The sequence below is a fragment of the Pseudorca crassidens genome, chromosome 1 (genome assembly GCF_039906515.1).
Source record: "Pseudorca crassidens isolate mPseCra1 chromosome 1, mPseCra1.hap1, whole genome shotgun sequence".
Classification (NCBI taxonomy): domain Eukaryota; kingdom Metazoa; phylum Chordata; class Mammalia; order Artiodactyla; family Delphinidae; genus Pseudorca; species Pseudorca crassidens.
Window position 1 is genome coordinate 143,529,580 of NC_090296.1, and position 26,038 is coordinate 143,555,617.

General features: G+C 51.8%; 1 protein-coding gene across 2 annotated transcripts; it reads left to right on the forward strand.

Moving 5' to 3' along the window:
- Position 1: 1 nt before the first annotated feature.
- On the forward strand, positions 2 to 18,730 carry ISG20 (interferon stimulated exonuclease gene 20). Of its 2 annotated transcripts, none has more exons than XM_067696347.1 (4): positions 2 to 5,560; positions 5,855 to 6,106; positions 16,775 to 16,975; positions 18,515 to 18,730. In XM_067696347.1, the coding sequence occupies exons 2-4, from the start codon at positions 5,879 to 5,881 to the stop codon at positions 18,599 to 18,601; spliced, it is 516 nt and encodes a 171-aa protein (XP_067552448.1). In that variant the 5' UTR covers positions 2 to 5,560; positions 5,855 to 5,878; the 3' UTR covers positions 18,602 to 18,730. The 2 variants fall into 2 exon arrangements, with proteins under 2 accessions (XP_067552448.1, XP_067552457.1); XM_067696356.1 differs by lacking the exon at positions 2 to 5,560 and adding an exon at positions 5,581 to 5,738.
- The last annotated feature ends 7,308 nt before the right edge of the window (positions 18,731 to 26,038 follow it).

Below are 26,038 nucleotides of genomic sequence, written 5' to 3' on the forward strand. Positions count from 1 at the left end.
TAGGGGAGCAGAGGGCGGGTCCACTGGGGCCGGCCCGGGCATTGACAGCTGTGCAGCTGTTGCACTGGGGTGGGTGCCCCCAATCACTGGTGGTTGGGTTTTCTCCAGATTTCTAAAAATGTTCTGTGTCAGGATTCATCCCCTACCCCTCTTTCCTTGTTTCCTAAGGGGCAGTTTGGGGGTATTGGGGTAACCCGGAGCTCAGGTCACACAGAACCTTTGAGCCCCATCTTTGTTCACTACTCAATAGCTTTGAGACTCAGGCAAGTGTGTGACTTCACTCTTGAGTCTGTTCCCTCATCTGTAAAATGGGGATAATAACACCACCTACCTCACAGGTTGTTAGGAGGATGAAGTGCTGAGTGCTTGGCCCAGTGCCTGGCGCCTAGTAAGCCGGACCAGCTATGTTTTCTTTAAGGATCAGTGTTGGGCTTTCCGGGTAACACCTGAACACGCCCTCAGGTTGAGTGGCTTTGACCCAGACAGGACTGTCCTCGTGGCTGTTCCAGCAGGTGGGGCACAGGTTGCTGAGGACAACTCAGAGGTTCTGGGCTCTCACCGTTCCCCGTGATGCTTGGATTTCACGTCAGTCTGAGCAAAGCAGCAGGGCCAGGAAGGGAGAGACACTGAAACCACGCAACTGCAAAAGCAGGGCCGCAAATTGCTCTGGGAGCTGGCTGAGTCACTGACCACGCCTCGCCTGGCTCCAGGACTTTGTTCTAGGTTCCTTAAACATCTGTAGCTGACGCCACACTCACAGTTGAGAATTAGCTTTGGTTCTTTGGTCTGTGGGTTGAGGAAGGATGGAACTGCTAGCAGTGGGGAGATGTACTGGGTTTAAAATCAGCTTTGTTGTAAAACTTGGAAAAAAACTCAATTGGAAAGTGGGTGAAGTGGCCTTTTCTTTGAATTCTTCAGCTAGGGTGGGAGGGTGGCTTGGGGGAGGGATGGTGGTGATGCTGGGGCGCTGAGTCTTGCTGGCTGCTTTGACCTTTGAGGTGGGCGGCTTTCAAGATGATGCTTTGGGATGTAGCAAGAAAATACTACAGAATTTATAGTTAATTATTTTTTTTCCTTTATTTTTTTTAACATCTTTATTGGAGTATAATTGCTTTACAATGGTGTGTTAGTTTCTGCTTTATAACAAAGTGAATCAGCTATACATATACATACATCCCCATATCTCCTTCCTCTTGCGTCTCCCTGCCACCCTCCCTATCCCACCCCTCTAGGTGGTCACAAAGCACCGAGCTGATCTCCCTGTGCTATGCGGCTGCTTCCCACTATAGTTTATTTTTGAAAATCTTATAACTGCCCTAATACAGAGCACAAGTTTATTAAACTTCTTTCTCTTTGAAGGTATATACTCACTTTTTTTATTTTTAAAAACTTTTTTTAGTTTTAAATATAAAATACACAATATAAAATTTACCATCTTAGCCATTTTTAAGGGTAGAGTTAAGTAGTGTTAAATATATTCACAATGTTGTGCAACCCGTCTCCAGAACTGTATTATTTTGCAAAACTGAAACTCTATACTCATTAAACAATAGCTCCTCATTCCCTCCTTCTTCCAACGGCAACTACCGTTCTTTCTGTTTTTATGAATTTGATTAGGTACCTCATGTAAGTGGAATCCTACAGTATTTGCCTTTTTGTGTCTGGCTTATTTCACTTAACATAACGTCCTCAGAGTTTGTCCCCGAGGTTGTAGTATGTGTCAGAATTTCCTTCCATTTTAAGGCTAAATAATAATTCATTTGTATGTATATGACACCTTTTGTTCATTCATCCATCAACAGACATTTGGGTTACTTCTCCCTCTTGGTTATTGTGAGTAATGCTGCTATGTCTCTCCAGGACCCTGCTTTCAATTCTTTTGGGTATACATCCAGAAGTGGGATTGCTGGACCATGGTAATTGTGTTTGTTTATTTATTTATTTTTGGCCGCACCGTGGCTTGCAGGATCTTAGTTTCCCCCGACCAGGGATTGAACTCTGGCCCACAACAGTGAAAGCTCAAGTCCTAACCACTGGACTGCCAGGGAATTCCCTGTGTTTCATTTTTTTGAGGAATCTCTATACTGTTTTACACAGTGGCTGCACCATTTTACATTCCCACCAACAGTGCACAAGGGTTCTAATTTCTCCATATCCTCACCGACACTTGTTATTTGTGGTCTTTTTGATAATAGTCATCCTGACAGGTGTGAGGTGATATACCTCGTTGTGGTTTTGATTTGCATTTCCCTGATGATTAGTAATGTTGAGTATCTTTTTCACATATTTATTAGTATATAGTTTATTTTTAACACATTCTTTTTTATGTTTTAAAAAATGTATCCCAGGGACTTCCCTGGTGGTCCAGTGGTTAAGAATCCTCCTTCCAATGCAGGGGACACGGGTTCAATCCCTGGTTGGGGAACTAAGATCCCAGATGCCGCAGGGCAACTAAGCCCACGCACTGCCACTACTGAGCCCGCACACCTCATCTAAGATCCCGTGTGCTGCAACTAAGACCCGACACAGCCACAAAAAAAACAAAACAAAAGAAAAAAACAGTATTCCATAGCACAGTTTGACATGTTTTAAGTTGAACCACACTAAATTGCCGATATTTGACTGAGGTGTTTCCATCTGTGGTATATAATTTAGAAATTCACATACACATTTTAGGGGTACGTGACCAGCTGAGGTTGGAGGCAGTTGAGCTGGATTTCAAAGGGCAGGTTGCCTGTAGGGAGAGGTATCTGACCCACCGTTATGATTCATCCACTCGGCCTGTGTCCTATGCTGGGGGTTCAGAGAAGGCCATACAGTGGCAGCCTTCAACCTGCTACAGGCACTGCAGGTGGGCCAACTGGCAGGATGCGTGTCTTGTAAGGCTGAGAGGTTTGCCCTGAATGACTCACTTTCCCCCTTACCCAAGGAAATTTGTGGATTGGTCTGGCCAATGAGTGACACCAGTTAAACCTGGGAAGCATCCCCACTAGGAAATCCCCATCCCATCCCCCTGGCTGGGGTCAGGGATTCCTCTCCTAGGCTGTTACTCGCCAATGTTTGTGTCCAACCTCAGAGCACACAATACATTTGAAAAAATTCAGTGTGATCCAGGCAGGGTTCCAGGTGCAAGTGGGAGGGGGAACAGTAAGTGAACAAGTACAATATGTGGTATCTCAGATGGCATCAATTCTTATAGAAGAAACCTGGGAAGGGGATGAGGGTGTAGTTTTAAATAGAGGCCAAGAAACGCCTTGGTGGGAGACCTGAGGGAAAGGGAGAAAACTGGATAGATAACCTGGAGGAAGAGCTTTCCAGACTGGCACAGCAAATGCCCAGGCTCTGGGGACAGAGAAGAAGCCAGTGTGCAGGAAGGAGGTGAGAAGGAGGTGCTAATTGAAGGTGTGGGACAGGGGCTGACCTTGTAGCACGACTGTACATCTCCTTGACCTGAAGGCGCAGACCTGATTATACCCCTGCTAACCCTAGGGCTTAGCACGTGATAAATGAATTATGGAATGACTGATCTCTTCTGAAGGAGTCAACATGTGAACACACGGAAGGCCATCAATTTAGGTCAAAACCTAAAAAAGAGTCTTAGATTGGATAGTGGTGCAAGATGAGATTGGAAAGGCAGGTGGGACAGATGTAAGAGGGTCTTGGGGACTGCGTGGGAGTTGAGGTTTGTTTATTTTTTTTTGGACAGCAGGAAATCACTAGGTTCTTGAGCAAAGTGCCATGACAGTGTAAGAGATTCGATTTTGGAGAACTTAATCTGGTAAGATTTGAAGGATAATTTAGAGCAGGGCATGAAGATGGAGGTAGGGCAGGTGAGGACTGGGGTAGGGTGTGGGTAGAAAAGGAGAAATGCAGAGAAGACTGGAAGATGCAGGTTTGGAGTTGACCACGGAGCAGGTTTAGGACCCGTGGGGAAAAGAATCGCAGGGGTGAGTACGTGTTCTGCCTGAGTCCTGAGGTGGCCAGTGGAAGAGAGGGGGTGAGGCCTGTAGTGGGGATGTTGATGTGGGCCGATCACCAGAGGGTGCATGGGGTCCTACGGGGACTGTAGAAACAGAAACCTCCAATTGGATCTTTAGGGGGTTACCTTTTCAATGCATGTTCCTTTAAAGTAACGGGAATTTTGCTTCCTCTCCCCCTAAATCAGGGTGACAATCCTTTATGCATTTGAGAAACAAAAAATTCCCAGACAGCCTGAATTCAAGAAAAAGTAGCTCATTCAGAATGGGAACCCCAAATAACCTCTTCTAACTCAACTTCCCACCAGTTGAGCGACAAACAGGAACAATGACTTATCCTTTAAACGTATGTCAGTATCTGGTTTTCTTTTTGAGGTCTGTTAAATGAAGCTGGATGTCACTTGGTGAAAACACCGAGAACCTGGGGAAATTCCTTTCCAAGCCACAAATCTTTGTGACAACGGGGGGCTGTCAGATTCAGCTCGACAGCTCAAAGCTTGTTCCATATGGATCTGGGGTAGGAGGCAAGATGGGAGCGCTCAACTCACCACAGTATATAATGGACAATTTCCTCATTAAAGCTGATTCTATTTTTGCCCCGGATGTAACTCATTCATTTATTCAATAAATGTTGAGTGCTCCCTGTGTGTTAGGCATTGTTCTAACGGGTCAAAGTTCTAGCTTGGGAGAGCGTTGCCCCTGGGAAATATGGCCGGGCTGGTGGGGCTCCCTCCAGGCCTGCTTCTCCTTGTCCTCAAGACAGTGTCAGTCCAGCTGGAGGCAGAGCACGTCGAGGGCAGACTAATGACCCTTTCTGAGGCATCCCTGAGCCAATAGAGGCCGTAGGGCTTTACTGGGTCGGCAGTGGGGGCTAGCCCCTCTTGCACCCCAACCTTCTCCTGCCCTTCCCAATAAATAACCTCAGTGTCCCAAGAGCCAGCTCTCCCTGCCCCCATAAAAGACCTCACAGGGGGACTTCCCTGGTGGTCCATTGGTTAAGACTCCATACGCCCAATGCAGGGGTCTCGGGTTCGATCCCTGGTCAGGGAACTAGATCCCGCATGCCACAACTAAGAGCCTGCATACCACAACAAAGACCTGGTGCAGCCGAATAAATAAATAAATAAATATTTAAAAAAAAAAAAAAAACCTCACAGAGTTGTCAGATTGGTGGTGGCCCCGGAAGTTGTGGGACATGCCCTGGGCTCCAGTCCTGGGGATGTTTATTCCCCAGGCAGAGGGTGAGAAATGAAAGACAGATGTTGCAATCCACTCCGTCCACATCAGCTGCGTCATCCGAGGAGGGGGAGGGCTTGAGCGATTAGGTGGAGGGCAGGGGCAAAGATGGGACACCCAGACAAGGAGCCGGTAAGCTTGGTCAATTCTGACTCAGGACACTGAGCTCCCGAGCCGGCCGAGGAGATGAAGCAGCCCAGTCCACGTGCCCCGCCTCCCGCCCCTGATTTCACTTGATACCAAACCAGAAACTGAAACAGGGTCAGGATTCCCGGCTTGAAGTCAGAGATGAGTCACTGCTAAGAGCAACTGCAGTAGCTGAGAAGGGGCACCAGAGAGGCAGGCCGGTAAGAGTGGGAGACAGGGTGGTGGGTTCAAGGCATTCTCCGGGGTAGAATCCAGGGGAGGTGCTGGGAGGGGATATCCTGGTCCTGAGGCTGCCGGACGGGACCAGAGAGAGGCCCTGGGACTGCCGGCTGAAGAAGCCAGTTGGGGTGGCAAGAGGCCAACTTCCGTCTGTGCCAGGTGGTGTTTGTGACAAAGGGCAGGGCAGAGGGTGTAGGCTGGCTGGGAGGTGGCTGAGGACGCCTGGGGTCTCAGCTGGCCCTCATGTGATGCCCCTCCTGCCGCCCCCTCTCCAGCACATCTGAGGGTCCCGGTGGAACATGGCAAGAGGCACAGATGTGGTGGCCATGGACTGCGAGATGGTGGGGCTGGGGCCCTTCAGGGAGAGTGGCTTGGCTCGCTGCAGTCTCGTAGACTACCACGGCACCGTGCTCTACGACAAGTTCATCCGGCCTGAGGGCGAGATCACCGACTACAGAACCCCCGTCAGCGGGATCACAGCTCAGAACATGGAGGGGGCCACCCCGTTTGCCGTGGCCAGGCTGGAGGTAAGAGAAGGGCCATATGCCATCCAGGCCAACACACATATACCCCCCCACACACACACATACACACTTCCCCAGCACCTCCCCTGGTTGCCGGAGCTGTGACCTGTGACCCCAGCCATGTCAGATTCCCTGCCACCCATGCGTGGGGAGCACCAGAGCATGAGAAACACGTTGGTGTGTCCATCACATCCCTGAGGAGGCTTCCTGCCATCAGACAACCTTAGACTCGTGTCTGGGAGCAGCCTTCGGGGCATCTGGTACACCTTGCTGGTCTTACGATGGGGAAGCTGAGTCCTGCCTGCTGTTCCCTGCATACTGATTTGGGGGCTAGATTCCTCCTTCTTTCCTCTATACCAGCTACCTCTGGGGAGCCCTGTGGGGGAAATGGGGGACGGGTCCTGGGTGGAGGCCCTCACTGGCTGGGCGCTCGGCAGGGCGCCCTCCTGGTTCTGAAGGACAGGCCAGCCAGAGTCCACGGAGCTCAGGGAGAGCTTGCTCCCAGACCCACCACAGGCCATCCACTCATAGAGATGGGTGTGGCACACCAAAATCTCCCATTCTCTTCCCCTTCAACTTGTTGTGACATCTCCAGTCTACTTTCTGTTTCTCTGAATCACTAGAAGAAAACGAAACTCAGCCACTCAGCACCAGGGTTGGTCATTCATGGGAAGGTGAACTCACCCTGGGGAAGTTCATGAAGAACACAAAGAACTGAGGTTCACCTCAGTCCCAAATACTGCACATGTGCCAGGCTCCAGGTGCCGGAGATAAGCCCACAACAATAGCCCCTGTTTTCTGAGCACTGGCTACTCACTGGATGCTCTCCTGAGCTCCATCCAGGAGCTCATGCCTCACAAAACAGTCTGCCAAAAGTGTCTTCAGGAGCTGTTAGCTCAGAGCTAAGAGGGCCAAGTTTGAATCCTGGCTTTGTTCCTTACCTGCTAAGTTACCTTGAGCAAGTTCCTCACCCTCTCTGTACCCCATTTCACCATCTGGAAAAGAAAATGGGGGTGATGACAGCAGCAATCTCACAGGATTATTGTGAGGATTGGAAAAGGGCCTGGAGAGAGTGCCTATATAAGTACTAAAAAACTGTTAGCTGTTAGGTTTCTTTCCTTGTTGTCCCCATATTACAGATGAGGAAAACTGAGGCTCTCTTGAACTAAACAGTGATTTGGTAGAGCTGCTGAAACAAAGTACCAAAAAGTGGGTGGCTTAAACAATAGAAATGTCTTCTCTCACAGTTCTAGAGACTAGTTCTAGAAGTCCCAGATCTAGGTGTCAGCAGGGCTGGTTCCTTCTGAAGGCTGCAAGGGAAAACCTGTTCTCTGTCTCTCTCTTAGCTTCTGACAATTTGCTGGCCATCTTTGATGTTCCTTGGCTTGGAGAAATGTCACCCCAATCTTCGCCTTCATATTCACATGGCATTCTCCCTGTGTGCATGTCTCACAAATTTCCCCTTTTTATAAGGATATCGGTTGTATTTGTTAGGGACTCAACCTATTCCATTATGACATCCTAACAATAACGTCTGCAATGACCCTATTTCCAAATAAGTCACATTTTGAGGTGGTTGGGGTTAGGATTTCAACAAATGAATTTGAGGGGGAACGCAATTCAACCCATAACACTAAGCAACTCGCACAAGTTCAGATAACTAGAATGTGGAAGGCTCAAAACCTCTAGAGCTGTGTGTCCAGTAGGGTCCCACCAGTTACGGGTGACAGGTGAGCACCTGAAAAGTGGCTGGTCTGTCTGAACTGAGATGTGCTGTAAGTGTAAAATATGCGCTGGATTTCAAAGACTTGAATGAAAAAAGAACCATAAAGTACTTCAATAATTTAAAAATATAGATTATATGTAGAATGGTAGTATTTTATATATTTTTATATATTAGTTTAAATAAAACAGTAACACTAATTTCACCTATTTCTCTTTACCTTTTAAAATATGGCTGGTGATGATTTAAAATTACGTATGTGGCTCACGTTATGTTTCTTTCTATTGGACAGCACTGTTCTAGAGGTACTAAGAGGGTACTAAGGAGCCCTGAGGAGGGGGCAGAGTACATCAGGGTGGTCCTGGAAAGGCTCCATGAGGCTGGTGCTATTTGCCAAAGGGGAGGGAGGAGTCTGTGTATGCAACTCAGTGGGCCATAGAGAGCCACTGAAGATTCTTGAGCAATAGCATGGCAGGAAAACCACTGTCAAGAAAACCTGAACGGGGGTGCTGGGGAGACGGATGGGAGTGAGGAAACAGATGGCAGCAGAGAGAAGAGTTAGAGACCCCAGGGAGCAGTGTCTTAGTCATCAGTAGCATCCAGAAGATCGGAAAGAAGGAAACATTAGGACAGAGGAGAACAAAGGTGAGTCACTGAGAAGGGGAGGGCAACACGAAGAAAGGTGGCGTGCTTTAGGTGCCGATGGGAGACCCAGGGATACTACATGGAGCTGCCCACACTCAGAGCCCCACGGAGCAGTCAGGTGGGCGGCTTGGCCCCGTCCCTTCTCCTCCCCGGCCTCCCTCCCCATCCCAGCAGCAGAAAGGGCAGAAGAGAAATGCGATTCCCTGGACGCCCTCCAGCACTGGCCTGGGAGTCAGGACACCTTGGTCCTCATCCAGACTTGGTGCCAAAATGCTTTTGTTTCTCAGTTGGAGATTATGCCAGGCCCTTCCAGTGTGTAACACGGAGTGCCGTCCAGAGTAGGCACTTAACAGCCATTCGAGGAGGGAGGCGGGGATCTAAAGACCGGGCAGCTCTTTGGAACCACATCTGCGGTTCACATTTCCTGCTCCATCACTTACTGGTTTGTGTGACCTTTGGCAAGTTACTGAAACTTTCTGAGCCTGAGTTTTCTCATCAGTGAATGGGGAGTACTAATGCCTCCTTCCTGGCCTTGTGTAGGTTGGGTGTAGTGATGTCGTCTGTATCCCTAAGCACAGTGCCTGGCTCATGGCTGAAGGTCATCAACGTGCCTGTGGAGAGAACAAGGCAGAAAGTCAGATTTTACAACCCGTCCCCTCTCCAGCTTCCCTTGAGAACCTCGGTCTTAGATTCTGGCCCTCGTTTTCTGCCTGCTGCACAATGTATGCTCCCTGCCCCTGTCTTCTACCCTGCTGCCAGAGACACTTCCCCAGGCCTGGCTCAGATCATAGCCCCCGCTCCCATCCCCACCCCCTGGTTCAAGTACCTCCAAGGCTCCCATTGCCTAAGGTCCGGCAACCCAACGTCCATGGTCCTCTAAGTACCACATACCTACATTTTCTGTCTTCTCTCTCAGCTCAGCCATCGCCCACTGTGCTTCAGACCCAACCCTACTCTCTCCCATCCCCCATCCCTTTCCCTAGAAATACTGCCATTCTGGCAGGCCCAGGCCAGAGGAGTCCTGTGTGAGGCCCTGCCCGACCCCCTCACCCTCCCCACCCACAACTCTAACCCCCTGGGGGTCTCACCCTCCTTGCTATAGCCCACACACTTCCTTTCTTTCTTTGGCCGCGCTGCCTGGCTTTCGGGATCTTAGTTCCCCAACCAGGGATAGAACCCGTGCCCCCTGCAGTGGAAGCACTGAGTCCTAACCACTGGACCTCCAGGGAATTCCCATAGCCCACACGCTTTAGAGCTTGCCTAGCCACACACACGGGTCTGTCTAGCTCCACAGCTCCTGCCATGTACTTTATCTGCCCCAGGTTGGATATTGTGCTTTGAACATAGAAGGTGCCCTGAGAATGTTTGTGGGATTGGAGTTGAATTGATTTTCATCATACAAGAGTTCTGGCAGCTGCGTGGAAGAGAATTGCCTCTGCCCTCGTGTTGGCCTTTGCTGTCAAGATACAGTAATACACGTACAGCCCAGGGGGCAGGGAGCAAGCACTGTCTTGATTTATTTTTTAAAATTATCTATCTATTTATTTTATTATTTATTATTTATTTTGGCTGCGCTGGATCTTCATTGTGGCATCCGGGATCTTTAGTTGGGGCATGCGGACTTTTAGCAAACTGTCTTTAGACTTGGCTGGACGTGGGTCCAATCCCAGCTCTGCCACCTGATTGCCCTGCGTCCTCCGGCTTGTTGCTAAACCTCTCTGTGCCCCTCAGTAGGATCCTCTGTAACACAGGGGTGATGAAGCAGCACAGGTGTATCCAGCATCATGTCCGGGCCCTGTTCTAAGCACTTTTCATACCCCCACTACCTTTACGCCCCACCACAACCCCGGGAGGTAGTTAACTAGTATCATCACCCCATTTCACAGATGAGCAAACTTAGGCACAAGGTTGAGCAAATTGTCCAAGAAAGGGGTGGAGCAGAGACTCAACTTCTGGCCTGAGGGCTTGCTTTGTGATGTTCTGATCCTGTGATCAAAGTGTGTAAATGCGGGCTGTGAATGCTAAGTGCCTGATGTATGAACAGGTAGTGTCGGAGCAGCATTGGAGTGAAGCTGTGGTATGAGGCAACCACCATCATCTGTTTTCATGAACGAGGACGCTGAGGCACCTTGACCTCACTCATCACCCACAGTAGTTTAATCCCAAAGACCAGGCTCACAGATCCCAAGCTACGCTGGGGAGCCCCCAAAGGGCAGAAGCCTATTAGCCATTTATCAGACCCCACAAGTCCAGGCGACACCTCTCAGCTAAGCCACCAGCTCACCAGGCATTGGTTTCTTGCAGTCCTTTTTCAAAGGTGGCTCGCCAGTCTGTCTCTTCCTGCAAGTGGGCCCGGCTAGCAGTGAGCCATAGACCAGGCCATAGAAGCCAGGCTGGCTCCAGGGAGCCACTGAGGCCCCCAGTCCACCCAGGGCCCATGCAGCCACGAGGCACTAGGATTTTGGGGGGGCTCCCCTCACCCCTTTTCTGTTTTTTATTTTTTGTAATAGGATGACATTGCTTTTATAATGCAAGGTAACTGCCTTGTTATCTTCTGATGCCTATAGGTCTCACTGTCATCCAGAACGGTGGTTCTCAGTGCACTGTGATTTTGCCTACAAGGGCAAATCCGGAGGCGATATCTGGAAGCATTTAGCAATATCTGGAGGCATTTCTTTTTTTTCTTTTTTACAGTAAGATCAGATATTTTTATTTTATTTTATTATTATTATTATTATTTTTTGCGGTACACGGGCCTCTCACTGTTGTGGCCTCTCCCGTTGCGGAGCACAGGCTCCGGACGCGCAGGCTCAGCGGCCATGGCTCACGGGCCCCGCCGCTCCGCGGCATGTGGGATCTTCCTGGACCGGGGCATGAACCCGTGTCCCCTGCATTGGCAGGCGGACTCTCAACCACTGCACCACCAGGGAAGCCCTTATTTTATTTTATTTTATTTATTTTTAACATCTTTATTGGAGTATAATTGCTTTACCATGGTGTGTTAGTTTCTGCTTTATAACAAAGTGAATCAGTTATACATATACATATGTCCCCATATCTCTTGCATCTCCCTCCCTCCCACCCTCCCTATCCCACCCCTCCAGGCGGTCACAAAGCACCGAGCTGATCTCCCTGTGCTATGCGGCTGCTTCCCACTAGCTATCTATTTTACATTTGGTAGTGTATATATGTCCATGCCACTGTCTCACTTTGTCCCAGCTTACCCTTCCCCCTCCCCGTATCCTCAAGTCCATTCTCTAGTAGGTCTGCATTTTTATTCCTGTCTTGCCCCTAGGTTCTTCTGACCATTTTTTTTCTTTCTTTTTTTTTTTTTAGATTCCATATATATGTGTTAGCATATGGTATTTGTTTTTCTCTTTCTGACTTACTTCACTCTGCATGACAGTCTCTAGGTCCATCCACCTCACTACAAATAACTCAGTTTCGTTCCCTTCTATGGCTGAGTAATATTCCATTGTATATATGTGTCACATCTTCTTTATCCATTCATCTATTGATGTACACCTAGGTTGCTTCCATGTCCTGGCTATTGTACATAGAGCTGCAATGAAAATTTTGGTACATGACTCTTTTTGAATTATGGTTTTCTCAGGGTATATGCCCAGTAGTGGCATTGCTGGGTCGTATGGTAGTTCTATTTGTAGTTTTTTAAGGAACCTCCATACTGTTCTCCATGGTGGCTGTATCAATTTACATTCCCACCAACAGTGCAGGAGGATTTGGAGGCACTTCTGATTGTCATAAGTGAGGTGCGGAAGGCTGCTACTGACATCCAGTGGCTTGAGGCCAGGGATGGTACTGAATGAACATCCTACAATGTACAGGACACACACTCACACCAAAGGAGTATCTGGCCCCAACTGTTAGTTGTCCCAAGGCTGAGAACCCTGTTCTACAGAGAGCCCCACAAATTAGACTGTCAGCACAGGAAGGAACCTGCGAGGAGACCAAGGTCCAGAGAGGGGCAGTGACTTGCTAAGGACACACAGCAAGCTGGGCTACAACTCAGTGCTCAGATGCAGGGCTCTCACCTGACAGGTCAATGCTCTTTTAATTCATTTTTTAATCTAACGGTAATTGTCCGTAGACCGTAACTCATTTTTGTAAGTAAATGCTCTTTTAATGTTAACCTGGTATGCTGAGTAGCACCCAGCCCATGACTGGGATTGGGGAATGATAATGACACTCTTAGTTTGCAGATAAAGAAACTAAATCTTGTGTGGCATCGTGGTTTAGGTGGGAAACAGAAAGGAAGCCACAGTAGCTTGTGAACAGGGACTGGTTTCAGCTGTACCAGTGCTGTAGCCCTTGCCTGTGTTGGAGTGCCCTGTTGGGGCCCTGCCACCTGGCAGGTCTCTCTGGGGCTCAGCCAGATGGAGGAGGATGACTTCGTCATCCAGGTTTACCCCGGGTAAGCAGACAGAAGCTGGGGGCAGGGGTACCCAGAGAGCTTGGCAGGGGACAGAAGGAAAGAGGGGGACCAGGGTCACTCCTGAAGATGCCAGTAGGGGACCTGGGCCTTCACAAGGGCAACATTCTTCAGAGTCCCTTATAATCACGTCTCCTGGCAGCCAGGAATGAATGAACGGGCAGATGGAAGAATGGATGCATGATGGGAGCAGCGGGCTCTAAGGGGCTGGACAGGCATCCGTGCCGGGATTTCCAAACTTGGCAGATGGGAAGAATACCCTGGAACATTTGCTAATGCCCCTCCCCTGGCGATGTTGATTCCGCAGGTCTGGAGTAGCGCCCTGCCCTCTGGATTTCTAACAAGGGTCTCAGGTGATTTTTTTGATCAGGCCTGGGAAATACCTGGACTAGAGGGAAAACACAGTGGAAAGAGAATTCGGGCAAACACCAGGGCCTGTCACTCCTCTGCATGTGACATGGGTACACACCACTGGCACCGCCCTTTCCCTGTTGGTAAGATGGTATGACAATCCCCGCCTCATAGGGGCCATATTCATGATTCAAGAAATCTTCAGTGAGTGCCGTCATGGGCCCAGCAGTAGAAATTATTAATTTCCACCCTGAAATTAATAATGCTAATATAATCCCTAGGTTCTCAGTAGGTAGTAATAATAACAACTGTGATAATAGTGACAGGGTCAGGCAGATCCGGACACTGCATCTCAGCAATCAACTCACCAGCTGTGTGACCTGTGCAAGCCTCTTACCCTCTCTGATCCACAACCCCCTTTACTATAAAATGACACTAAGACACTTCACTATAAAATGACACACTCTTGTTGAGAGGCCCCATGATGAGGTGAGGAAAGTACCTGGCCTAGTGCCAGGCAATGAGAACAGATCGATGCATGTCCCTTTCCCCACCCACTCCAGTTCTTTCCAGGAATTTGAGCCTCCCTCCCCTGTGTTTGACACGCCCGCCTCATGACACTGATTCAGGGCAGGTCCGAAGCCAGCAGGTCACACAGCCCTGAGGCCCCTCCAGCTGGCACCTCCACACCACCCTGGGTTTCCCTCCCAGCCCTGCCACAGAAAGTCCGTGGAGGCTCACGTCGCCAGGCCCTCACCTTACAAATGGGGAAACTGAAGCCCAGAGACCGTCTTCAACCTCCCTGAGATCACATAGCGAGTTGCAGCAGCCTTTCCCTACCCGGTGCCCGGCATCTTTGTCCTGAAGAGTTGGCATCTCTCTGCTAAACAGACTGTTCTCCTCCTTTCCCTACTTCTTCCTTCCTTCTGCTTGTCCACCTCTTATTTTATTTGTCTCATGATGAGTCTCATGGTCCTGAATGTACCCCTCTCCCCCCGCCACCACCGGGACCCTGGGGCTCGGGAAGTGATGAATTTCCCAGGAATCTGCCTCACAATGACTTGGCCCTCTTACGCCTGGGACCGGCTGCTGTGGCTGACTCTAGGGTGGCACAGTCCCCTCAGAGCTTTGTGTGAACTGGCCCTGAGTCAGCTCATAGACAGGAAAACAGGCCCCATTGTTCAGAAACATAAAGGATGTCAGCAAGGAAAGGCGTGTGACCTACGGTTGCCCAGCACAGCCACATCCACTGGCCCTGGGCCTCTACCTATCCCCTGTGTGCTGCCCGAGCCCTTTCCTCCACACGTAGGATTCCCCTCGAGCTGCTGCTCTGAGGTTGTGTGCCCTTACTACTCAGGGTGACCCACAGACCAGCAGAATCAGCACCACCTGTTAGAAATGTAGAATCCCACATCCGAATCCAGATTTTGGTGAGATTCACCAGGGGATTCCTAAGCCCAAGTGTGACAAGAACTGGTGTCCCTCAGGAGTGGCCCAGCTTTATTCTTTGAGTGCTTTCTCCAGTCCCTAGGTTGGGTGAGGGTCTGTCCAGAGGAGGACCCCAAGAAAACCATGGTACCAGTGGGGCAGGCTTGTGACATTACCTGTTGACGGTGGATGGACCGGCTCTGCCTCCAGTGCTGTGACCGTGGACAGGTCACCTCACTTCTTGGAGCCTTAGCTTCTTTCTGCAAAGTGGCCACAAGGGGGAGCAAGTCAAACACCCCATGGGATGTCTGGGGAAGCCACTAGAAGCAGAAGCAGGACACCGGACGGTGTTAGCCATCCAGAGGGCTCCTTCCTCGGGCACAGAGGAAGAGATGAAGGCTGCCGGAGAGCTGTCCTAGGGGGGCCTGAGATGCCCATGAGCTGCCCTTCAGCTGGCGCCTGGTACAGCTCGCTCCAAGGTCCCCCTTCCGTCCTCCCCAGTGGCAGCCAAGGGAAGGAAAGGTGACCCACCTGTGTGACCAATGATTGAGGCTCTCCATAGGGCCACCGTGGGAGAGGAGGTGAGAACGGAGGCCTGGGCATACGTGCAGGGCACAGGACTGGGGCACCCTGAGGGCTGCCCTCTGCAGCTTGGCAGCTGGGCTGGCGGAGGCCTGGAGCAGGCGGCTTTTTCAGCATAATGTGGTGGTGATAAGCTGGCTTTGAGGGCTGGCCCTGCCACGAACTAACCGTGTGACTTGTCTCAGTTATCTAATGACGCTTAGCACGTCACCCCAAAACGTAGTGCTCCAAACAGTGTCAATATTTATGTCGCTCAGGCATCCGCAATCTGGGCAGGGCTCGGCAGACGGGGACAGCTGGTTGGCTGAGGCACCTGGCAGGCCCGGGATTAGAATCACAGAATGGTTCGCTCACCCACCTGTGCTGTGGCTGGTGCTGGGGGCCTTGGGCACATCTCCCTACGTCAGGGTGGTCTCCCCAGCATGGTGGCTTCAGGGTAACTCAGGGCTCCCGGGACACTGGCCCCACAGAGAGATCAGATGTCACACAGCCCGGCCCATATTCAAGGTGAGGGGAATTAGACTCCATCTTTTCTGTGAGGAGTGTCAAGGAATCTGCAAATATTTTAAATTCATCAGAGTCACCTTGAGTAAATGACTCCACTTCTTAGCACTTTAGTTTTTTCAACTGCAAAATTCAGTTAAACACAATCCTCCCTCATAGCTGTATGGGTTTTCTATGGCTGCTGTAACAGAACTGCAGACCGGGTGGTTTAAAAGAACGAAAATTTATTGTCTTACGCTTCTGTGGTTCAGGAGTCCGATGTGGGTCTCACTGCGCTGAGATCAAGGTGTCAGTAGGGCCGTGTTCATTTCTGGAGCCTTTGGAGGGGGATCTGTTTCCTTGCCCTTGCCTGCTTCTATGGCCGCCCCTGTTCCGAACTCTCAGCCCCTTCCTCCACCTCCACAGCCAGAGGCAGCCTGTCCAGTTCACATGTCAGATCTCTCTGACCGCCACATATAAGGACCTTGGGATTATGCTGGGCCCACCTGGATCATCCAGAAACTCTCCTTATTTTAAGGTCATTTGATTAGCAACCTCAAGTCCATCTGCAACTTTAATTTTCCCTTGCCGTGTAACATGTTCACAGGGCCTGGGGATTAGGGAGTGGGCATCTCTGGGAGGTCAACCCGCCTGCCACAGGAGGGCTGTTAAAAGGATTAAACGACATAATGTAGGTGATGCACAACGAATGCCTGGCTCGTGGCCATTGCTATCACACAGAAACCACGGAAGGAGTTGGGATGGGCCTTCCGGCATCACTAAACTGTTGAGGGGGAAGGGGCCTGGTCCAGTCTCCTCATTTTATCGATGGTATATATGTTCCAAGCCCAGAGAGGGATGGTGATTTGCTCATAGTCACACAGCAAGTCCAGGAGGACTTTGCTCATAGTCACACAGCTCAGGCCAGCCCCCCGTGATGGCACCAAGTTGCCCCAGACCCACCTGAAGTGCCCTGCGTGACGTGTAGGGTGCATGTCTTCCTGGCCAGATCCTGCAGCTCCTGAAAGGCAAGCTGGTGGTGGGTCACGACCTGAAGCACGACTTCAAGGCGCTGAAGGAGAACATGAGGAACTATGCCATCTACGACACGGCCGCGGACAAGCTTCTTTGGCGTGAGGCCGGCCTGCTGTACTGCCGGCGTGTCTCCCTCCGCGTGCTGAGCCAGCGCCTCCTTGGATGGCGCATCCAGGTGAGGACCACCCCTTTCCCAGCCTGGGGCCGGATTGCCAGCTCTGGGGGCCTGGCCCTTCCCGCTAGGACTGTGAAGTCTCCCAGTAGCTGCGGAGCAAATATTTGGCCCCAAGGATGCTCAGCCTCCCCTTAGTCCTGAGAGGCTGTGTGAGAGCGTAGGGATTTCTCCAGGAGGGCAGGGCATTTATGTGAGAGCTGACCCAGGAAGCCCTGGTAGAGTGAGGATGAGCGGCAGGGAAGGGAAGGTACCCAGTCAAGGCGTTTTTGTGTGTTTTCAAAATCATGCCAGTTTCCCTGTGGGTAACTGAAGCTTAATCCCCCTGCCTAACTCTGCGAAATGGTGTAGAGCACAGAGCGCAGATGTATCCAGGGAGCCGCACTATTTACACACACCTCCCTTTAGGCAGGAACTGATACTGCTCCCGGGGCCCTAATTCCTCAGCACTTGCAGCCACAGACAGAGCAGGCCCCCCCAGAGCCCCAGGCAGAAGCCTCTGGAATTGCCCCCCCAGATAGGAAAGCGGCAGATATCCAACGAGGGGGGTTCCAAAAGTGAGAGAGGGACCCTGAGCTCAAACCCACAGGCAAAGCAGTCTCCAGGAGCCGGCAGGTGTGTGCTGGGGCCTGGGAGCTCACCGAGGTGGAAGGGCCCAGGGAGGCGGGCTGGACACTAGGAGCTGCGGCCACACGTGGGCCCTTCCAGCACAGTGGACGTTTATGAAGCACCTGCTCTGGGCCAGGCTGGACCAGAGGCTGAGCACCCGGGTGAGCAAGGCCCAGCCCATCCTTGAGAAACTCGTGGTTGAACGGAGGGTGGCCCGAGACCTGAGCATCAGCACATCTGTGGGGCGTGTCCACAGAGGGGAGGGCAGGTGTCCTGGAGCAGGGACGGAAGACAGGGGGCAGGCAGGACACCAGGTCTGAGTGGAGTGTGACGGGGGCGTCTTAGTGGAGGAGGCAAGAGAGGAGGCGCCGGGGAGGGGAGAGACCGAGCCCCAGCCTGAGGAGTGGGGGGCGGCTTGGCTGGGAAGCAGGAACGTGTAGGAGACAGGGGATGGGCCTGAGGTCGGGCCCCTCTGTTGCGCTTGTGGCACCAGGGACCGAGGACAGAGTGTCAGCACGTGGATTCACTGAAGAGCCCTGTTCACGTGCTGAGCAAGGAGCCCCTTAGAAACATCTGTGTCCACATTCCTCGCTGCCCTGGGGCTCCCTGTGAGAACTGCTTCAGCCCCTCTGGGTCTGAGGCCAAGTCTGCAGTGCCCGGCCCACACCCAGCGGATTGTAAGCGCCTGGAGGGCACAGCCTGGCCCTCAGGATGCTGGATTCTGTGCCTGGCCATGCCTGGGTCTAGTGCTAATGGGTGAAGCCAGGCCTGCTCCAGCCACCTGCTGAGTCCAGGGTGTCAGAGGCCTGGGGAGACTCACCCACTGACCCACTTCAGTCCCGGAAGTCAGGGTGTGAGCAGGGAAGGCCCGGGTCACATGGGCGCCTGGATTCAGCCACACCCCAAGTCCCCACTCTGTACCTGTGTCTGCAGGACAGCGTGTCGGGACACAACTCGGTGGAAGACGCCAGGGCAACAATGGAGCTCTACCGAATCTCCAGGAGAATTCGAGAACTATGAGGACTGCCCATCTGGTGGTATTCAGCCCCCTCCCCAAGGACTACAGACCTTCGTGTCTTCAAAACAAAAATGCCCTTGTTTTTGGAAAAATATTTTTAGCAATAAAATGACTCTATATTTTCTCTACTCCCTCGGCTTCTCCTCTTGTCTTTTTCTTTCTTCTCTCTGAGCCGGGTGTTGGTGGACACCACCTAGCACTGAGAAGACAACGAACACTTGAGCCAGGATAGGGACAAGTGTCAATTTCCTTAATGTCTTGAATCCTGTGGGTCCAGGAAGAAGTTCCTGTGACTTAATTAATACCCCTGCCTCAGGGCTTCCCTGGTGGCGTGGTGGTTGAGCATCCACCTGCTGATGCAGGGGACACGGGTTCGAGCCCTGGTCCGGGAAAATCTCACATGCCGCGGACCCATGCACTACAACTACTGAGCCTGTGCTCTAGAGCCCACGAGCCACAACTATTGAGCCCACGTGCCAAAACTGCTGAAGCCCCTGCTCCTAGAGCCCATGCTCCGCAGCAAGAGGAGCCACTGCAATGAGAGGCCCGCGCGCCTCAACAAAGAGAAGCCCCCCTCACCGCAACTAGAGAAAGCCTGTGCACAGCAACAAAGACCCAATGCAGCCAAAAATAAATAAATAAAACTTAAAACAAAAAACCCCAAATACCCTGCCTCCACCTCCTTTTCCAGTTGCATTTATTCCTGGGAGCGTGGCATTATTTCCTGGGGGTGACACCCACTCAGAGGTCCATTCATCCCATCTTGAAATTGGTTCCAGGGCACTGGTGAGCTTCCAGGCAAAGGTACAGGAGGAGTGATGGGTGCCACCCCTGGTGACCTTCAGCAAGTCATCCCACCTCTCATTTGTAAAATAAGGAAGCAAAGGTGGTGGACTCTGGAGTCTGTGGGAACTAGGTTGAAATTTGGGTTCTGCCATTTAGTAGCTGTGTGACCTAGGGCCAATTACTTAACCTCTCTGTGCCTCAGTTTCTCCATCTGTAAAGCAGGAACTTCTAACAATTCATAGGGTTCTTGTGAGATGCTGTAACGAAGTGTCCAGGACCATGCCTGTCACAGCTCAAGCAGCCTCCAAATTCGATAACTGGTGATTATCCTGTACACAACCTGGCGTTCTAGGAGAACTGCTGCCCTCTGCTGCAGGGCCTGGCTCTCTAAAGGAAGGGCATGAGTAGGGTATGGAGAGAAGGATCCAAACCAGAGCAGTGACTGTGCAGTAGAATCAGCTGCAGAGTTGTTATTTTAATCCCTGACTGGGTCCTGCTTTGGCTCCACTGAACCAGACTCCCTAGGGGTGGAAGTTAGGGTGGGGGAGTGGGGGGTGAGGCAGGCACCTGTTAGTATTTTGACCTTCACAGGTGATTTTGAATCCTAAGACATCTGAATCACATGAGGAGTTTTCTCAGCACCCCCCAGTAGCTAAGCACTGTGTTCTCACACTAGACCAAGCACCAGCATCACCTGGAGCCTGCTGAGCCCCATCCCAGAGTTTCTGATTCAGAAGGTCTGGGGTGGAACCCAGGAATCTGCATTCCCAACAAGTACCCTGTTGATGTTCTGCTGCTGGTCCGGGGACCATGCTTTGAGAAGCACTGCCCAAGCGGCAGGTGATTGTGATGTGCAGCCATGGATGAGCCACTGGCCTAAGGGCTGAGCACCACCAGGTGGACACCTGTCATGGATCCAGCCTTGACCCTGCCATCTCCCTTGGCTGCCTGCTCATGCAGAGAGAGGGCCATAGTCCTGCAGGATGTGCCCTAAATAGCCCACTGCATGGGTGAGGGACTCGAGGTGAGGTTAAGAACCCCAGGGATTAAAGTCCAGGCCCATCCGACCCCAAACTCCAGTGCTTTACACTCAGACAGATTTACAATGGCGGTACCTTCCGTTTGCACCACTGACTCTGAAAGCCTGGTCTGGGAAGGGTTGGGGAGGTGCACCTTGATCTCTCTGGGTTTTCTCTTGCCCTGTCTCCCATGTTTTAGGGTCATGACCTCTGCTCTTAAGATTAATTAATGAACACTGGAAGCTGCTGGGTGTGGCTGCATGTTTGGCTGAGCGTGGCCACCAAGTGGAGCCCTTGGGCCGTCTCGCCCCCAGGCTGCCTTGCAGTCAGAACCGGCGGGGCGGACACTGGCAGGTGGTGTGAGGGGCTGGGTCTTTAACATGGTTAGGCGGCTGCTCCAGGGACCCTCTAGATGCCCTTGCTCAGCCACTGAACTGAGGCTCAGAGGGGGCTAGTACAGTGGTACAGCCTGACCTGGAAGGTGAGCCCAGGCTCCCTGACTCCCAGCCCAAGGTTCCTTCCAGGGTTTCAGGCTTCCTTGAAAGGAGAGGAACAAGGATTCCCAGAGGAAAAGTTTTCCCAAAGGAAATCTCTAACCAGACTTCCTGCTTCTGGCTCTGGGGTTTGGATGCCCCCAGGGGAGAGAAAAGATGGGGAGGCCCCCCTACCTCCCGGGTGGGCCCCGAGGTGAGGGTCAGTCCCCAGAGGGCAGCGTGTGCTGTGGCCCCTCTCCAGGGCTCCCTGCCTCCTGCCCAGCCAGCTTCTCAGTGGAGGGAAGCACAATCACGTGGGAAGCACATGGGTTGATGCTCTAGAGAGACTCCAGTTTCAGTCAGCAGACCTGGCTTGAGTGTCTCCCTCTGAGCTCAGGGCCGCTGGCCATCAAAGGGGCTGAGAAGGGGACTGAGATCCCATAGGCAGGGTGTCCAGCCCCGGGCTGGGGGTGGTGGGGACCCATAAACAGCAGCATCACCACTGATCCTAATAGAAGGAAGAGCTGCTCCTGCTGCCCCTCTAGACTCCTGACCTCCATGGGTCCCCACCCACCTGGGGTTGATGCCTGTAAATGCTGGGTTTATTCACTGAGGTTGTGAAGGAGGGAAACAGGGAAGGTGATGTTTGTGACTAGTTCTGTGATAGGTGCTTCAAACACATCACCTTACACTGTCCTCCAGTGACCCTGCCTGGGGCTGGTTTATTTCCCATATTACCTTTAGGAAACCAAGCCTGGCTCCTGAGCCCAAGCTCTGTCCTCCCCAGCAGACCTGCTCCTGGTGGCCCAGAGCAGTTCCTCAAAGAGCAGACCTGGGACACACCCAGGAGCCCTGCTGTTACCTAGTGGCTCTACTCATTCCTGGGCAAGTCTCACTTCAGTCTCCTCCTCTGTAAAATGGGGATATTAGTCCCAACTCCTGTAGCCATCATGGAAACAAATGGGGCCATGGTGAAATCTGCCCCAGTCTGGTCAGGCATCAGCTGGAATCTCCTCCCCATGAAGACTACTCCCTCCTGGTCTTCTGCCCTCAGATCTGAAAAGCGTAGGTCAGGGTCCGTCCCAGTCAAGAGGGAGAAGGGAGAGCTGGGCTTCTCAGCACCACCTTGCCTTCCGATCTCTTCTTCCCAATCCCTTTAGCTGCCCCACTGTGCTTCCTCAGGTTAGTGTCCAGTCCCCTTTGCCCCCCAGTCCACCGGTCACCTTCCATCTCCCCCACTGCTGCCGGCATCCTGCCCTGGGCCGTCCTCCTGGGCCAGGGGGAGGGCACACGTCCTTATGTTGTCCCTCATCTCAGCTCACAGAGCACCTGTCCTGGGGACTGTCTCTTCTCCAGGGCAGGAGGCCCCATGTGTGACTCTGCTGCCCTGGGTGGAAACAACCCATCCCTGAGACCATGATAGACCCTGGCAGCGTGGCAGCGTGTGGACGGGGAGGAGGGGCAGGCAGTGGGGGGTCTCGAGCCGGGTGGGGTCCAGATGCCATCTGGCATCACAGTCATGGCCGGGCACTCGTGCCATGTGCTCCCACCTGAGCCCGTGGGAAGGTCCTGCCGCCTCCCCTCCTGCCCCAGGTGGGCCTGCGGGTGAACCTAGAAAGGCAGAGCCTGATGAGTGTGGTCAGGGCTCACAACCCAAATGCCTAAGGGGCCCATCCGGGAACAAGTGAGTGACCCAGGCCTGATATTTTTCAGAACTAGGAATGCAGGCCCGGCTGCACTGGGCAGTTGCCACTCGGCCCAGCTGACCTTGGCTGTGCAGAAACCCTGGCCCATGGGAACATCATCAGGGCTGTCCCTGGACCACAGGCCACCAGGTTGAGGCCTGAGCCTTACTCCACCTCCCCCCTAACACCTGACTCCTTTCACCAGGGGGCCATGGACCCTTGGCCTGGATAAGTCCAAGGACAGATGATTCACTGTCTCCTAAGCTCTGCTCAGAGGGAGGGCTGAGGTCCCTGATCTATACACACAGGGCTTCCCCACTGAAGCTTCCAACCAGGATAAATCCAGTGTCACCTCTACATGGTGACCTGTCACCCATCTTCACATCATCTTCATGTCTCCCGTCTCAACCGTGAGTCTCCGACTTTCCAGGTTAAACATCCCCAATTTCTTCAATGTTTTCCCTTATGTGGAGCCTAACCAATTTCCCCTCTGCCCCTCCACCCACCCCAAAACTGGCCTCTCTGTCCCTTCTCTGCCCCATTCCCCAGCCCCATTCTCAGTGGATGCTTAACAAATGAGTCAAATAGACACCAGGACTCAGTTGAGCCCAGGGAACCAGCAGCGTCCTCCAGCCCAAGGCTGGCTTTGGAAAGACCTGTACGTTCACGGGGCTCTGGCAGAATGAACTACGACACAGGGACGTGATCATCTCCTGCCCCCTCACCCTGAAGGCATCAAGGGGAATCGGGGGCGTTTGGAAAGGACAGTCTAAAGTGGCCCTACCTCTCTGAGCTCACCTGGGTCACCCCTGACTCAGACCTGTTTGCAGCTGGAATGAGGAAGGGATTGGAAAGGGCGCCCGCCCCTCTCAAACCCCGTATCCTTCCCTCCTTCCCTCCCTCCTCCGCCCACAGCCCAGCCCGAATGGAGAAAAGAGCTTCTATGCTCTAACCCCGGCTCTGACTTCTGTTCCCACCTCTCCATGGAAACTGTTCTCACCAGGTCACCAGTGAGCACCATGTTGGCAACTCAAGGTGTATTTACCTTCTCATCACTAGACCTCTCAGCATAATTCACCTGAGTCAGGAAGCCCTTCTCTGGAGTGACTTTCCTCCTGCTGCTCAGCCTCTCCTCCGTCTTTCTCCCCCTCCTTCTCCTCCTCTCCCATCATCTGAGTGTCTCAGGTCCTCAGGACTTGGGCCTAGACCACCTCTTCTTTGTGTGCCTTCTTGTGCTCATCTAGTCCGATGGCTTTAAGATTCCACTCAGTCGACAAATATTATTGTGCACCGAGTGTGTGCCAGGCACTGTTCTAGGCACTGGACAGACAGCAGAACAGAACCAATAGTTCTGCCCTCATGGAGCTCCTCCTGTACTCCAGTACAGGAGATGGAGAATATGCAAACCATATATATTATATCAGGTCTTTGCGTGATAAATGCCATGAAAAAGGGGAAACAGGTGAAGAGAGAGTTATTGGAGTGTGGAGGGTGGGCAAGGCTGCTATTTATGTGGGTGGGCAGGGCAGGCTGCTCTATTGATGTGACATTTAAGAAGATACTGAATGAAGTGAGTATGATGACAGTTCCCTTATTTGTGCTTCCAGAGCTGATCTCTACTGAGATCCAGAGTCATATCCAACTGCCTCCTGATCTCTCAGGATACCTCACACTCACCATGTCCAATCCCATCTCTTGAATCGCCCTGCCTCCGACAACACACACTGATCCTTCCTCATCTTTCCGTCTCGATCAGTAGCACCACTTTCACAGATGCTCTTCACAGCATACTTGTGAATCCACCCACTCTTCTTCCTCTCTAGAGCCGCCACCTGGTCCAGATCCATCCATCCCCTCACTTGCACTCCTGCCATAAGCTTCTAGCTGATTCCTCTATTTCCATCCTTTCCCGCAATGTCTGCTTTGGAATGAACTCAATCTAAGATAGCTTGGACGGCTTCTCTTAGGATGAAACACAAACTCCAAAACAACACCGCCAAAGCCCTGCCAGCTCTGAGCCCTTTCTAACTCTACAGCCTAATCACTTCCCTCCCTCCAGCCACTGAGAGCTCTTCCAATTCCTCTTTGTCATCTCAGGGCCTTTCCCCTTACATGCCTAACCTGCCTCCCATCCCTGAACTGAGACCAGAGAACAGCCTGGCACATGGTAGTACTCTGCTCAGTCAATGCCACTCTAGACCTCAGATTCCTCATCCAGAAAATGGAGATAATAGCATCAATGTTCAGACATGAAGGTTCTTGATTTCACGCTGCAGAAAACATCTCTGGTAACTTATGCAGAGAACAACTGTATGAGAAGGATGCTGAGTAGCTTGAAAAATTACTAGGGAGGGACCAGGCTCAGAACAGGCTCAGAACAGGAAGGAAAGGTGTTGGGCAGCCAGGGCACAGCCAAGGGCAACTGATTCAGGCACCGTGGCCATTGGAAGCACACACTGGATGCTACTGCGGGCCCCAGCAGAAGGAATTCTGATCTGACCTGGTGTCTGTCTATCACTTGCTCCTTAGGTGTGTGTCCAGGTCCCGCTTGTGTGGCAGGTCAAATATTTACCTGGCCTTTTAAGTTTCTTATTGAGGGTTAGGCCCAGTCTCTCACCAAGACTCACATGGTGGGGACATCTTCAAATATAGTGGGAAGTTCAGGTTCTCAATGGTTCCACTCAATGGAGGTGTCCATCACATAAGGCCATGGAGTGTTAGGGGGAGTAAATGGTATATAACATGACCCAGTGACTCGCAAATATTTCCCCTAAAGGCAGAAGGGATGGAATGTATCCAGGTCAGGCAGTCCAGCCTGGATCTTGAGACTGTAAGCTCGTGTAATGTTCATTAAGCAAACACCTCAATGTGCCAGGCCCTCTTCTCAGCACTGGGAATATATCAGTGAACAAAGAAGAAGATACCTCTGCTTGGTGGATCTGTATTCTAGTGTTTCTTTTTGAAGCCTCACGTTTCACTTGAAAGTGAATGTAGAGTTTTGCATTTTATTTTGTAACACGGACATAATAATGTACCCATAACATATCAGGGTTTGTTTCAATACGATAGTAATGGCTTCCTACTAATGGACTACTGGCTGTGCTGCCCATTTGCCTGAAGATACAGAAAACTGTGTCTTTATGTGTCTATATCTGAGCACGTTCTGGGTGACCCAAGAGCAAAACTTCAAACGAGTGTATGGGAGGGGAGAAGAGAAAGTTGGGGTGCCAGGGCCCTGTGGGAGGGAGGCAGAGAGTGAGAGAGATGATGGAAGGACCTGGGGCCCTGCCAGCCTCTGCCAGGTTCCAGGAACAGAATATTCTGGAAGCACCTCCTTCTGTCTGCTGCAGCAGAAAGAACCACGGGCTTTCTTTTAAGGGATTCGAACAAGGAATAATCCTAGACTAGCAACAATGTGTTCCTGGGGGCAGTGGTCTGGGCTGATGGGCAGCTGGCCCCAGATCAGCACGGACTTG